The sequence below is a fragment of the Labrus bergylta genome, chromosome 7 (assembly GCF_963930695.1).
Source record: "Labrus bergylta chromosome 7, fLabBer1.1, whole genome shotgun sequence".
NCBI lineage: Eukaryota > Metazoa > Chordata > Actinopteri > Labriformes > Labridae > Labrus > Labrus bergylta.
In genome coordinates, this window is record NC_089201.1 from 3,817,318 (window position 1) to 3,833,572 (window position 16,255).

Here is a 16,255-nt window from a genome sequence, read left to right on the forward strand (position 1 = left end):
CTGTTACACAAAAAACGGTGGCGTTGCAGCATGAAGAAGAAACATTATATAGGAAGACGGGGATCTGCAAGAGAAAAAGTGACTTTAATGAAAGCTAATAAGCCTCAGCAAGGCAGAGTGCAATGATGATGAAGTTAACTGTGCTGATAAGGGTCCCTCTCATCAATGAGAAAGGACTGCTGGAGGGCTACAAAGGTAACTATACACAACCATATGTAGATAGATATATACTCCATATGGAGTGTAGAAATACCATACTCACAATCATGCTACCTCCCTCTATTGGAAACTTGTACTTATGTTTATATATATTTCAGGCTGAGTCATCCTTGTTTATCCCGGCAAAACTGCTAAACAGATGTACCAGCAAATGTAGCAACAATTCATTCATAATAGATAAAGTAGAACATGGGTGCAGTCTGTTCTAACAACTTTTTATTCATCAACCATTTATGAAGTCTCTCAGCACAAGTCGCTAATGATCAAGAAATAATTCATACGTCCTCAGAGCTAGGTCTGCCGTGTTTGGGATTTTTCAAAAACTAAAATATACTGTTTATGTTTTGACATGAGGAAATGCTGTAATGTTTGAGCTGTGAGGTAGCAGTACATTTCTATGTTTATGAAGCACACTGAAGACTTTTTTGTGTCGACCTGAATATTAGGTTACTCGTCGTCCTGTGTTTAATAAACAGCTCAGGGAGTTAAAGGTCTCAAAATGTTCATTAGTGTGCAGTGACATCTTAGTCGGTTAAAGCCTTTGTGTGCAGAAACGACAGCTCTTTTGAATACTCTTCAGTTCATCTCTCAGTTCAAAGATCAAAAAGCCTTCACAGCTTGATCTGAGGGCTGAAACAAGCCTCGCACTGTACACATCACTCCCGGCACGAGGTCTCTTCAAAGGACGCTGTGAAAAAGCCCTGTTTTTACAAGAGTAAATAAGCCCCTAAACATCCTGTCTCTATAGCTGGGAGGGATTAGTGTAGAGCCGCAGAAAGAAGAGGAAAAGTGGCTGTCGGAGCAAAGCGAGGGATCAGAGAGGAGAAATAGTGTTGGACTAAAACCCCCTCCGAGGATGGAGGTAAATTAGCGGCATCTGGGCTGGGAGTTGTTTGTTGTGTTTAATGGTAAATGCTTTGTTTTTACTCCTCCCTCCCTCTCACTCTCTCCCTCCTTTAGTCTTTGGATTACATTATTACTCTTGCTGAAATTAGAGAGAAACACGAAGGGTAGAGTTTCTCTGCAATGTATTATAACTACAGGCAAGTTTAAGCCTGTAATCCTGCATGAAAAAGATTCCACCATGCAGTTTGAGCCTGAAGACCTCCTAAATTGAGCACACGAGGGTTATTGGCACAGGAGATGATAAAATGGGTGTGCATGTGTGTGTGTGTGTGTGTGTGTGTGTGTGTGTGTGTGTGTGAGAGAGAGATGAAGTAAATGTTTAAGAGCATCAGCCTCCGCTCCCTCGGATGTTTTCATTTTATCATCTTATTTCATATCCCTCATAAGCTAAATTCACAACCCAAAACTTCATTAATCTCAAAGGTCCAGCCATGTCCGCGCCACCTATGCGCGTAAAATGCACATTATTTACATACTGTGCAACCTGGCTGACTTATTGCCTCCAGCCACACACCATCAACTGTGAGAATTTCATTTTGAGCCACAGTGAGGCTGCTGCAGAGAGATAGGGACGTGCGGTGCACAGAGCCCATCAGTGCCCACGTGCACAGATAGAGGGCAGTGTGGTCATCTGCACTGGTTCACCACCTGTGAGATGTATAACCAGCTAGAGCGAAGCATTCCTCCCTGTAATGACTTCTAAAATTAGGAAGCATTTTTACGAGTAGCTGTCTGTTATGTGTGCGTCTGCAGAATCTGGGAGGAATCTGTCTCCACTCAGTTTGCCCAATTAGTAAGTCTTATCTCAAGTGAACAATGGATGCTTTCACATACACATTTTGTACCCTGGATCTCACTATGTAAGTGTCCATTTCTTATACATTTTGCAGGTATTTTTCTCTATACTGCACTACAGGATAATACCGTAATTGTCCCCTACTTTATGGTAATCTGTGTGTGTGTGTGTGTGTGTGTGTGTGTGTGCGTGTGTGCAGATGATGTATGTGGGAGTCTATAACACCTAGAGCACAAAAGAAAGGTTTACAACAGAGGGGACTGAAAGTAGGCTCCTGCAAAGCTCTTGGATTTAGCTGCCAATCCTGCAAGAGCAACAAAGGTCTCGTAAGAATTAGAAGACACAGTATATGTTGGCACACACACACACACACACACACACACACACACACACACACACACACACACACACTCCCTCTTCCTCCTGCAGGGTTACATACATTATTTAAGGAAAAACAACCCCAGTGGAGTGTTATATGGCTGAGAGCTTAGACAGAAAGCCAGCGAGGGCTTGAGTCTACTTTTTGCAGTGTTGCTAAGCTAAGAGAAGCTGAAAGAGTCTGTGTGGAGGTACAGGTACCGCAGGGTTGTCACCCAACTGTGGGCGATGACATCAACGACGAGGATTAACCAAACATCCTTTAAATACTTGTGTCTTCCACTAGAGCCACAATAAAGAGAGAAGGACATAGATGATCAATCTCTGCAACCTAAATGGTTGTTTTATCAGCTGTTGTCATTCGAGTATCATTTTGAGACTCATTTGTTTCTGTCTGTCCTGTTTCTGTTTGAGCACATTTGAGTCATTGAGAACATTTTTAGATGGAGTATGGAGCAAGTACTTGAAAAGATCTTATTTTCAATGCCTTTCTTTTCCAGATTCAGAAACCTATTAACCCTCTATTACACACAAAAATACATCCCCCAGAGACCAAACATAAACACAAAAAAATAGTACCTGAAGCAGAGATTGCAGATTAAAAGGACATCTTTTTTTGTTATTCTTCTAAAACAGGGTCCATAATCAATACCATTGTGAGAATCCTCTCAGAGAGCTCCTGCTTTAGTCCACTTTTTTCAATTGTTTTTAATGAGTAAAGAGCGTTCGCAGAAGCAGACGGCCACTCAAAGAAAAAGCTCAGCCCACAGCATCTTTTTTCCAAGCCCATTGCCTTTTCTGTGCGGTCGCTCCGAGCGCTCAAGTTTAAAATCTTTCAACTTCAGAAAGGCACTGTTGACGTCACCGGCGCTCTCTTTCCAAATGTATGATATTCCCCGTAGTTTTAACCCGTACAGATCGTGTCTTGTACCCACATCCTCCTCGCTCCGCGTCTGATCGGGAAATAAACTATCTAAAATAAAAACATACAGTAAAAAAAACAAAAAACAGCAGTGTCGGTCATCCAGCGGCTGTTGTCAACAGACTGTTGTCATGGAGACAGGACGGATGTGCTGCACTTTTCTGCTCAGCGCTTAATGCAAGCACTCATAGTGCACAGCCGATGCTTAACTGCCCGGAAAAAAGCTAAGCTTAATGATGAAGAAACATTCTTAGAGCCACTCTGAAGGAAGCAAGGACAGGACATAAACTTTTATAAGTTTGGAGGGGTGGTTGACCCCGTTGCCAGGTGTGACAGATTCTTTCAAAAGCTGTGATTGGTCCAAAAAAAGAGGGGGGGGAAACATTCTCTTGGGGATAATGGGCAAAGAATGACAGTGAAATCGATCAATACTATTCATAGAAACTACTCTGACTGTGTGTGGACCAAGAACATCTCTGTTGAATTAATTGCAAGCTTTACTTGTAAAGTCTAAAGCCTACAATATATTTGAAAACACCAGCCCACTTATGTAGCCGTCTCTTCACTTGCTGACAGTTTTATTTATTTGCTCACATTTATTTACCATGCTGCTAATTTCACTACTTAATGTAATTGATATTAATACGAAGCTGTGACAGCGCTGTAATTGTTTGTGTGATCACCACGCTGATTGACAGTTGCAACAGACTCAAGTCATCACTGCTGCACCGTTGTATTTTTCCAGGTGCTAAATATCGTTTATTTCTTGTGATATTGTGTTGCCTTGTTGGTTGTGAGATGTGATCACATCTCTTTAACTCCCTGTAATCTAGTGTTGTAGTCTAGACCACCCTAACCGAGACCAAGACACACCCGAGACCAGACTGTAAGAGATCAGCCGGTTGCAGCCGTAACCAGGGGGGCGGACCAAACTACAAATGAATTGAATTTATTGTAATGACATGAGAAAGAAGCCTATCTGTGGTGGTCTTGATTTAAAATATGGAGTCCTCCCAGTCTGAGACAGAGACAATGCCGAGTAAAAATGCTTTCGACGAGACCAAGGCCTTTGAAAAGTGGTGTCGAGATCGGTCTTGAGACCAAGACCGATCTCGACACCACTCGAGAACACTACTGTGAACCAGTGTCAGAACATTTCTCGTCTTTCTGCCATTGTCTCCTACTTGAGGAACTCTTAAACCTCTTCAAAGTCCTCCTCACTACTCCTAACAGGTTCTCGCCTTTGGAGCTCTCTGAAGGCCTAAGATGCGTTATGAATATTTAGGATCTAGTCTAGGGAATTCTTTGAAATCATCATGATTCTAAACATTTTCTCATCACAGGGAGAAACTCTTTGTTCTAGGATGCTTCATGAATACGGCCCGTGAATTATCAGGCACAGAGAACAAAACAAATGAGGCAGTCTTCTCCATTTGTTTGTTTCTTCTTTCTTCAAGCAGAATGCTTAGTAACTTTCAGAGAAACAGAGAAGCACCTATGAAAAGCACATTTACTATACTGATTGATTATTCATGTGTTGGTGCTTATGGTCTAAATAATGTAAAATATCTACAAAAAAATGTATAATCGGAAGGTGAGGGATATGATTTTGAATCGTGAGATGTCTGACTAGTATTAATCGGCTCTGCTTGTTGAAAGAATCCTGAAGCACATCAGCAACGGTCTGCAAACATACAATCTCTCTAAACAGGATCTGCATGCTATTGCAGCTAACAGTCCAGTTATAGATGTTCTCTTCTGTCTCACTCTTATCTAGCTAGCTATCTGCTAGTTGGACTGAAAACATGTTCAGTCCCCCTGTAGGAGAACTATTGCTCATCCAAATAACCTCCGATTACATGGACAGTGTTGAACAATTGGCCTTGCTTCCAGACGCTTTATCTGGAGGTTGCGCTTACAGATATTTTGCAGAACTGTTATTGTTGTAACTTAATTGCTTAAATGCAAAGTGGTTCTTCTGGCAACAGCTTCACATGCATTAAATCCTCTTTCTAGACAGAAGGAGGGTCGACCCTGATTTACATGTAGCCCAGGGAAACTGATCTCATCTGGGTTTTTTTTGCAAAGATATGCGACTCTTGGAATACAAAGTGTAAATGAGGCCTGATATAAACATTATTACATAAGCTCTACTTTGTCAAGCAGAAAATATTTGTGGATTCAAATAGTTTCTGTATAAACTAATGCCGCCGCAGGCATGGTTGGGGACAAGAGTAGCAGAGCTGTAATAGAAGGTGGAAAAGGGGAGGGATACAGATGTAAGGAGCAAGAGAAATTAAGCAGATTTTACTGCTGTGTGGTCATGCATGCACCTGTAGCCCGGTGGGCAAAAGCAGAACAAAACAGAAGAGTTTAATCCCCACACCTTTATTCCTGTCTCCTTTTCCTATCCTTCCCCCTCTGGCTATTTCCATTTTTCTTCCCCTCATCTCTCTCCCGCGGGGGTCAGAGTTCAGCTCTCAGATAAGGGAATTGAAACAGGATCCTCGCCGCCTCTCTGTCAGACTATCTGACTATACACTGCAGCGATCAGTCCTCACTATCTGTCCCCCAGCACAGGTCTCTGTGATGAGCTCGAGCAGGAGTCATCTCTCTGGGCGCCTGTGTGTATGTGTGTGTGTGTATGTAGAGATGTTCTGCATCAGAATTGGTGGGACCGCTGCAGTACTGCGTGAGATTCCCAGCAGAGGCATGAACACACGGCGCCCTCGTATCCTCTCTCTCTTTCAAACCTCCGTCTCTTCGGGTACCGCTCGCTGTCATGACTATTTAAACATGACTCAGTTTTAGAAGAATGTACAGGTACACATGCACCAGACCAGGCAGCTGTATAATCTGTCATCTAGAGCTGCTATTTGGTTAATGAATGCCACTGTCTATCCCCTCACTATTTACAGTAGAATAATGAATGCTACTGTCAGTCAGAGTAAAAGGACATCTGTAGAAAGGACTCTCTTAATTTTCCCCCTGGCATGTTGACCAATTAGAATGCTTTCTAGTTCAGTCTCTGCTGCTGCTGCTGCCATGGCAACCAGATAACAAAATATATCTTAAAGGAAGAGCGTGAAATGTTAAGTGGCGGTTCCAGCTGGGATCCTCTCGGGACGGCTGCCATGAAACTTTCCGAGAGGTGGCTGCTCGCCCGCGAACGCTGACGCAGCACCAGCTTACGCTCATGATTAGTGTGTCTCAGTAAAACCGAGACTAATGGTCTATCAACGCTGGAGTGGGAAGTGCTTATGCTGCTGCTTGCTACACGTTGTCAGTTTAATTTAGTGGTTTGCGTCCTGTGAATCTTTGAGTTTTTAACAAAGTTGCAGGTAACTAAGTGCCTGACCTGCAGTATGAGGGAATAAAATAATAAGTCCTTTAAAAGCAGCCTTTTCATTCCCAGCAGAGTCCTTTGCTAATGTGGGGATGTGTGGAGAAATGCACTTAGAGACAGTCTGACACACACAGAGGAAGTAGATCATCGTCAAGCTGGATGTGACCATTCACTGAGAAAAAATGAGCTGCACAGTTTCTGCCTAAAAGCACAGGATGTTGGGGAGTGAGCAGGTGATTACTAATAGAAAGGAAGCGATGTTAAAGACAGAGGCGCTGCTTGTCAACAGGCAAGGCAGGCAACTGCTGGGGGCCCCAGACCAGTTGGGGACCCCAAAGCAGCGGCCTAAAATGTGCAAATTTTGCAATGAAGGTAGGACACCTCCCTAAGGTGGCCCCATCTGACAGCACTCATTCATGTTGCCCTGCTGAACGCTGGTAAGAGGGCCCCCCAATTGATTTTTTTCCGAGGGCCCCAACAGACTCTAGAATCGCGTCTGGGTAAAGAGAGCTAGGTGAGACATCAAAACAGGAAACAGACAACGCAGACTGACGATACACGAGCAGAAGTGATCACATGGGACATGAGAGACACAGAGAGGAGAGATGATGAGATCAAAAGAAGAAAAACAGGCGAGAGAAGAGTGCCAGAGAGAGAAGAAAGGGCACTATGACATTAAACAAAAGTCAAGCAGCCAAGAACTATGGTGTTACAAAGCACAATGTCCTGAAAGTGGGAGCTTGAAAAGTCTGTCATAAAAACACAAACAGTCAATCTTTCTGTGGTCCTCAAAGCAGCCGCTTATGTTGTTATTATGGCTGGGTATCTGATTGTCTGAACTGATTCCATTCCGAATCATAAGGTCCCAATTCGAATCGGGAATAGAATATCGATTAATTTAGGGATATTTAAGTTACAATACCAATTCTATTTAATTCAATATGATGAGGATTCTCAGAGAAACAGTATTAAAAATGTACACAAAAATTTACATTCAAAATTTACCCCAAAGCAGTTACATTAATGGACTTATTAAATCACCTTTGAAAAACACTTCAGCTAGTTTCATTGCCTTGTGGCTCTGTCGACCAAACAGAGGCCAATGGGAAACAACTACAGCCTAAAACAGAAGTCCCAGCCTGCTCACAGCTCAGACATATGATAATCTATGTATATGATTAAATTAGAAAATCCCAGTCCTAGTTGCTATAGAATGGAAGATTTTTAATTTGCACTTATTTGGGAAAGTTAATAAAAGACAGAAAACCTGTGGAAGAGAGAAGGAGATACAACAAAGGGCCAATGTTGGAATCAAACCGAGGAGGTTTCAGGAAGTGAAGAGTTAGCTTCTATGATGATGAGTTACCAGGGTGGCAGTCTGACGTACATTTTATAGCAAACTCCTATCGAGATCATCTTCCTCCAAGCTCTGAGTTAAAACCCCTGCACTATATGTAGGCCTAAAATCTCTTATATCTGCTCCCCCACTCTCAGCCCCCTCCTGCAGGACCGTGAGTCTGGGGGCCTCAGCTACAAATTACTCTTCTATTTCTTCTTCTTCACTAACTAACTGTTGGACATCCTCTCTTTAAGTTAGTGTTGTGAATGGAGGTCACTGAATTATTCATGCTAATGCTAATGGCTCGACTAAGATAGTCAGAGTACATGCTGAGTTTCCCTTCCTGGAGAGTGCTTGAGGCATGGCGGGAAAAAAATATGTAGACGTGTGAAGTTCACGAGATGAACTTAAGCACAATGCATGCAAAAAAAATAAAAAAAATGCAAGAATACATATGTAAGGGATAATGTATAGTGAGTGCTTTGGATCAGCCTGCTGTGGTTGCACTCCATGATAACACGTCGCTCACTTTACATTATCTCGCATGTTGGACTGCGACTTACTTAGAATCAATGATTTGACTCTGGATAGTGATTTTTAAGTATTTAATTAAAGTAAAAAAATATGAATTTCATCTGCTAGCAAACAGTCGAATCGTTGGAATCAACATTTAGAGCTTGATTCCAGGTAATTATTAACTCTACAGCCTTGAAAAAAACAAGCTAAACTAGCTTTCCTTTTACTCATATATTAAACTGAATGTTTCAACTGATATTGAGGTGAAACAAGGTGAACAGACCTGCATGGATCAGCGCAGCATCTGATATCTGACTCATTGATGAGTGTGTTGACATTTACCTGTCTTTAAAAAGCACCGTTTGTTATGTGTTTACTTCATGAGCTATCTTCACTTGGGTAGATTTCTAGCAGTTTTGCATCTTTGAACCTCCTTCCTCCCTCCATCGTTATCTCCTCTTTTCTCTTTTACCCACAGTGAATCGATACAACTAGAGTTAGTTAAATGATATGACCATTTTGAATTTGATGCCAGCAACACATTTCAAAAAGCTTGGACAGTGTCAACAGGTTAGCAACATGATCGGGTATAAAACGGCTGAGTCTTTCTGAAGTTAAGATAGAGTAAAGGCTCCATTCATGTAGAAACTTATTTACAGGTTTTGTAGCAACATATGACGCTAAATAGACAAATCACTTTTCAGTGAAGGCCCTGCTTATTTTAGAAAGACGATGCCTAAGCAAGTTATAAACAGGTCTTCCTGCAGTCCCAACTTGTCATCATTTCAAAATGTTTGGAGGATTTTGAAGCATCAAATAAAAAAACAAAAACAAAGAGACCCAGATCTGCTGAACAGCTGAAATTTTACATTAAGCAAGAATGATAAAACATCAAGAGGAATTGATTTCCTCAGTTCCAGAAACTTTATCAGTGCTGTTTCAATGGAAAGTGATGCAACATAGTCCTAGACATGACCCCAGGCCTCTGGTTAACATGTTGCTGACATCAAACTGGAAATGTAGGATTTTCAAAAAAACATTTCTCAGCATTTCTCAGTTTCAACATTTAGCGTATTGTCATTGTGCTATTTTTAGTCAAACATGGGTTCCCATGTTGTGATAAAATCACCTCATTCGGTTTGAAATTTACATTTTATACAATGTCCCGTTTTTTTTCGGATACAGGGCTGTACTTCAGTATTCATTAAAAAAAACAACTCCTGAAAGTTCAAATCACGTTCATATTATTCTCTGATATGGTTTGAATGGTACTTACAGAGTGGGACAAGCAGCAGGAGTGTCGCGAGCAGCACCCGAAGGCTGGCCAGGTGGGAGTGGGCGGAGCTGCAGTGCATCTTGTTCTTCTTACAGACGCACACCTGAACTTTGACTTCCGTGCTGTTGGACAGAGGGGGCACCCCTGAGTCGGTGATGATCAGCGGGAGCTGGTAGTTGGCTTTCTTCAGACTGTGCAGGAGCATGATTTGTGAGTGTGTGGCTGTGGGGGGACACAGAGGGAGGTTTAGTAAAGTGAAAGTCTAATCCCCCTCCTCCGTTTATTGTCCATCTATCCCACATTAAGAGCTGCCCACTGTGCAAAGCTTAACTAAATATGTGCATTACAATAAAGAACTTGAACGCCTCCAGTGTCTGCAAAGCCATTCCTGACAAGTGAAGCGACAGAAATTGGCACCACTTTAGTTGCATAAGATTGTTACAGTATGTTGCATCACATTTTTTAATTCCTTAAGAGGCACGAGAGAAAATACTGGAGTTGGTTCACTTCATGCTGAAATGTGCAACAATATGCAAAGTGCAGTTTCCTCGACTGTCACAGCTGTTTACTCCAAGGGGACTTTTGGTTGAGTACAAGAATTTAAAAAATGATCAGTGTCAGAACGTGTGCTCAGAACAACATCATAGGGTAAAAGTTATCAACAGCATGTGATATACAGGAAGTATAATGAAGAGTAGAGTCTGGATCTGCTCATTTTGTTAAATATCTTCAGACAACATGTGATATTAATTTACACTTCATGAATAAATATTGATTGATTGACATGAAGATTGAACAGGGATCAAGAAGGAGCATCTCTTTGTACATATCACTTACACTCCAACACTTGTGTATTCAAACAGTATGCTGCGTTAAGAAGGGGTCTCACGATCCAATTCAGAATCTATTTCCAATTCGAAACAATTCTGGATTCATGGATTCAAAGTCTATTTATGAACTAGTACATACGTCAGGATCTACTACAGTCATCTGTGAGACTGGCTGAATTTCCTGTTGCTCTATTTGTCATTCTAATGAGTTAAAGAGCTAGCCTTAGCACTTAGCAGGGAGTGACTGATAAGTAAAAAAAAAAGATTTTTGGAAGTTATGAATCTATTTAAAATCTCACAAGATAACAATCTAAATTTTTGATAAATATATATTTATTTTCCACCTGTAATATGAAGTGTGAGCTAAATAAACTACCAACCATCATCTCTCCATTGTTATTAGAGGTGGGAAAAAAAAAATCGATCTTATCTTCTGAGATTTTAAATAGATTCATAACTTCCATAACAAAGGACATGTGTACAGATTAAAAATAAATTTGAGCCTGAGTTATATGTAACATGTCGTTTATCTAGAAGTCAAAGATCCTTGGTCGCACAGAAGTTGAAGTCGGTCGATTCAGAAATATTCCAGTAGATGTGTGATTTGGACGATGTGGAAACTGAGTCCCACTTTCTTTTGCATTGTACAAAATATTTTGATTTAACAGAATTAGTGTTTCATGAAGTAGCTCGTCAAAAACCTGAAATATTGGCTTAGGCAGATGTGCAGAAACTGGAATGGCTGTTTAAGATTGTTGTGTTTAAGCTTAATAATTTTGTCTCAAAAGCCTGGAAAAGAAGACAGGATATAATAAAATAAAAAAGATAAAACTTAAAAAAAATCTGGGTTTTTTTGGCTTATCAGTCAGTCCCTGTAAAGTGCTTAGGCTAGCTCTTTAATGCAGTAGAATACCACTCTTATTATTCAACTGACTGCAGACAGCAGCAGTTAGTAATGTTTAGAATCTAAGGGCGTTTTCACACAGAGAGTTCCTTTGCTCTGGTCTCTTCCTGCATCTCCCTCTGTCCCCTCACAAGCCCAACACAGTCTCTCAGCAGATGTCTGTTCATCATGAGTCTGGTTCTGCTCGAGGTTTCTGCCTCTTAAAGGAAGTTTTTTCTCTCCACTGTAACTTTGCTGAATATTGCTTAGTGCTCATGATGGATTCATGTCGGCTGTTCGTGAATAATAAAACAAAGAGGCTATACAAATAAAGATTGATTGGTTGATTGGTTTAACTCTTAATGTATCAGTACAGGCCCAAATACATAAACTATTGTAGAAAGAAGAATGTAAACTTATTGTGGCATGTTAAAACTTACAAAATCTGGGTGAGAACTATCTACTGGTGAACCACCAGCTGTGCTAGCTCTGATTCCACACGCACGCACGCACGCACGCACGCACGCACGCACGCACGCACGCACGCACGCACGCACGCACGCACGCACGCACGCACACACACACACAGGCGAGGCGAGCACAGCGCCAGTCCATTTCACTGGGAGCAGGCTCTTTCTCTGCTGGCCCTATCTGTCTCTTCCAGCAGTGGTGATTGAGGAGTGTCTGTACCTCCCTTTCCTGCTGTCAGTCACAGCTAATACCTCTGGGCAGGTTTGAGCTCTGCTCTGTCACTCAAACACACACACACACACACACACACACACACACACACACACACACACACACACACACACACACACACACACACACACACACACACACACACACACACACACACACACATATATACACGTATATTTTTTGGTATCGGTCCTCCTCCCTCCGTTCTTCTTTCATGATTTGACTTTGTTGAACATGGGCTGTACAGTTAATAGCTTGACACTCAGCATACAGTCATAATATCGTGATTAGGTATATAAAGGTGAACACCTGAACATTCTAACGTTGAAATAAACTTTTTTTTTCGGTCTGGTAGCTTTGTCTTCCGTTCTCTTTGTTTCTTTCTATTCCTCTGTTCCTCAGGGAGCCTTTTGGAAAGTCTCTGTAAATGGGTTCAAATCTCTTGGTGGAAAGAAAAATAGCGAGGGAATAATAACAGGAGAAAAAAAAGTACCTCACATACACTGAAACGTATTTTGTTGTTGGGTCTATTCAGGTTATATTGTTGGCGAACAAATGGGTATTTCAAGGACATATTGATTCCTGAAAGTCTTGGCAGTCTTGGTTATTAAATTCCATTATTGCTTCTACAACTGTTGAGTTTCTTTCAAGAGCATACAAATATCATAAGAAAAGAAAAAAAAATACTCACAGTTCACCCTGGTAACCCTCCATGTTTTATCAAGGCCAGGCTGTTTTCCCAGCTCTATCTTAAAGGGGGCAGCGTTGGGCGGGAGGTCCTTGTCCCGCCCCCCAACGAGGGCCACATTCATGTCATGGGTGTCTTCACACACTCGTGCTTCCGATGGCACCACGTACGGCGCATTGTCGTTGAAGTCCTCCAGGTAGATGATCAATGTGCCAGTTCCTGTGGCTGGAGGAAAGCCTGGAAACACACAAAACATAGGAGAGGGAAAGGGGAAAGACAAAAGTGTTAATGAAGTCATTCTGCAGAGTGTAATGTTGTCGTCATTGTGTGGATAATGGGAACAGAAATGATCTGGGCCGATGTGAAAAAGAGCAATAAAGTAACTCTTCTGCAGAACAACAAGGTGTGTTCACTCGTCATTATTAGAGAGTTAATTCTCCTTTAAATCTTTTTCATTCTCTAATGTCAAAATGCTTCCACATGTCAAGAACAAAGCGAGATCCAGTGCTTTTTAAACAAAAATAGCAAGAAACTGAACAAGACTCTCCTCAGCTGACCCGCTTTAACCCACACAACACAAAACGTGTGTCATCTTCATGTCGGAGGAGCATGAATCACAGAGGCTCATGCTTTGCAAAAGAGCATTTAGCCTGGGAGCACAGCTGCTAGTTTGTATGAGATTACACCTTATTGAAGGCAGCCAGGTTTAAAAAAAAAAAAAAAAAAAAAAAAAAACAGCTGGGCTCTTCCGTATTACTTCTTTCTGGTTCACTGTGATTACAGGTTATTAAAAAAATCCACGCTGCATTCACAAGAGCTCCAGAGGTCAGTTAGCAATTAACACCCAAAGACAAGATCTGTAATTGGAAAAAACGGCTCTCCTCCACCTCTTCAAGGTAGAAAAAAATGTATTTCAGACAATTTAGGGCAGAGAGAGTCAAGAGATATGAGCAATAAATGTCATGTGGTGCTAGAATTAAACTGTGAGATTTTAAGAGTTCTGTTAGAGAGAGCTGTACACGTTGAAATCATGCTGCAATGAAATGCAGAAAATAAAAAGCTAATTGATTTCTTGAGTTGATTTGTGACATGCATCATTACACTGACTTTCCTCTAAGAACAGGATTGGTCAGTGCCTAAATGAAAGACTGGAATATTTTAAAAACAGATATCAATAAATTAAAGCTTTAGGATTAATCATTAAATACACAACGTTTAAAAAGAGAAGTGGCAGAATTACCTCTTAAAATTATTTGTTTTAAATTATTATTATTTTTATTTTCACACTTAAATAGAAATCAAGTTTATCCTCTGAAAATAACTCTGTGAGTCATGACTGTCTACAATGGGTGTAACACCCGAGTCCCATTGTCTGTGATGTTTTCAGAGTCCTATCTTCAGTTTGTTTACATCGCCCGGTCAGCCGGCTGACTAGGGTTAGGGTTACTTTACCCTTACCCTAACCCTAACCCAAAAAAGACTTAGACTTAGACTTTCTTTATTGTCATTCAACCTTGTACTTTACAGTGCAGATTAGAATGAAATTTTGTTGCATTTGGCTCGTTGTAGTGCAGGATAAAAAACAGCAGCATGTATTTACATAGAAAAATAAGGTGCAGATATAAATAGATATAAAAAGAAAAGCTATGAGTAAAATTTACTATACAGATAAATATATTGCACGTTTGTGATGTATGTTATATTGTATTTTACAGTCCAGTGAGGTAGTCCTGTGTGGGGGTTTGAGTGGGAATGGAGGGATTATTTTTTGGTGTTCAAAAGTCTTATGGCCTGTGGGAAGAAGCTGTTGCAGAACCTGGAAGTTCTGCTTCGGAGGCTGCGGAACCTCTTTCCAGAGTCCAGCAGCGAAAACAGTCCTTGGTGGGGGTGGGAGGTGTCTCTGCTGATTTTCTGAGCCCTGGTCAGACAGCGGATCTTTGCGATCTCCTGGATGGGAGGAAGTGGAGTCTGAATGATCTTTTCCGCCGTCCTCACCACTCTCTGCAGGGACTTCCAGTCGGAGGCACTGCAGGCTCCGGACCAGACAGAGATGCAGTTTGTTATGATGCTCTCTACAGTGCCTCTGTAGAAGGTGGTGAGAATAGGAGGAGGGAGGTGTGCTCTCTTCATCCAACGCAGAAAATGCATGCGCTGCTGCGCTTTTTTCACAAGAGCTCCGGTGTGAAGGGACCAGGTCAGAGTGTCTGTTATCTGCACCCCCAGGAACTTTGTGCTGCTAACTCTCTCCACTGCTGTGCCATTGATGAGGAGTGGTGTGTGGCTGGGCTGGCACCTCCTGAAGTCGACGATGATCTCTTTGGTTTTATCGACGTTCAGGGCCAGGTTGTTGGTTCTGCACCAGTCACCCAGATGTTTCACCTCCTCTCTGTAGTCCATGTCGTTGTTATCACGGATGAGGCCCACTACTGTTGTGTTGTCTGCAAACTTCACGATGTGGTTAGTAGTGATCCAGGCGCAGCAGTCATGGGTCATCAGGGTGAACATTAGTACACGTTAGGAAACGCCTTAGGAAACGCCTGTCCCCTCATTGCATTATCATAACAGGACACATATCAAGTTATTCACAGCATGTAGGGGATGTAGTTTAGGCACTAACATCTGGACAATCTGACATTAACATGGTCACTTGAGAAGATAATTTTGTCATTTTCACAAGGTCTCCTATCTGCAAAGATGAGTGACATGGAAAACATGGTTGTCCGGCCTCTCACTACAAAATATACTAAAACTAATAGACAGTGATTAAAAAAACAACCATGTTAGATAACAGTAGACCCTATTAATTGCACGTTGGCATTTCAGTTTTTGTTATTATTTATTCATTGGCAAGTCTTGTTTCCAGGTAACATGGACTGCAAGATTAAGAGTATCCAGCTCTCATTTTTATCCCATTTCCACCTCACAAAGACACTCACTCATGCAGTAAAGGCCTTCAGGTTTTAGTGCTCTAAAGCCTTGAAGAGTTTGGGATTGGACCTTTAATTTAGTATAAATAGTGTGATGAAGAAAATTCCCCACTGTCTCATCCCTGTTTCTGATTCTATCCACTTAGCTCCCTTTACAATCAAGGTAAACAAACCTAAAAAGCCTGTTTGTAGTCCAAATAGTGTGTTTTATTTTCTAAGTTGCCCGGGTGAATTGTGCTTTTCCTTGTCTGACACGTTTCTGGATCAATCTGGCTTGCATCCTCCAGGGCATGTGCTGTGGAAACACAATCATTGAGTAAGGTGGGAGCGAACAGCGTCGTAGAGCTCTGACAGAACGCTGCATGCACGGTTTAAACTCTTCAGGACTTCTCTAAGTTGCAAGTACACAACTTCAACTTGTGAATAAATCAAGTCTTTGAATAGTAAGTGTCAAACCATCACTGTAAAGATTTGATTGGCTAATACTGGTTTAGTGGGAAGGCTTAAGGGAACGGTCAGCTGGGTAT

General features: G+C 41.6%; 1 protein-coding gene across 1 annotated transcript in view; it reads right to left on the reverse strand.

Moving 5' to 3' along the window:
* Positions 1–16,255, reverse strand: part of cdh13 (cadherin 13, H-cadherin (heart)) — a 374,372-nt gene that overhangs the window by 7,826 nt on the left and 350,291 nt on the right. The window contains exons 13-14 of the mRNA XM_020639134.3: positions 12,805–13,038; positions 9,699–9,920 (exon numbers count right to left, since the gene is read on the reverse strand). Of these exons, the coding sequence (XP_020494790.1) occupies positions 9,699–9,920; positions 12,805–13,038 (456 nt within the window). The remainder of the gene's footprint in view (positions 1–9,698; positions 9,921–12,804; positions 13,039–16,255) is intronic.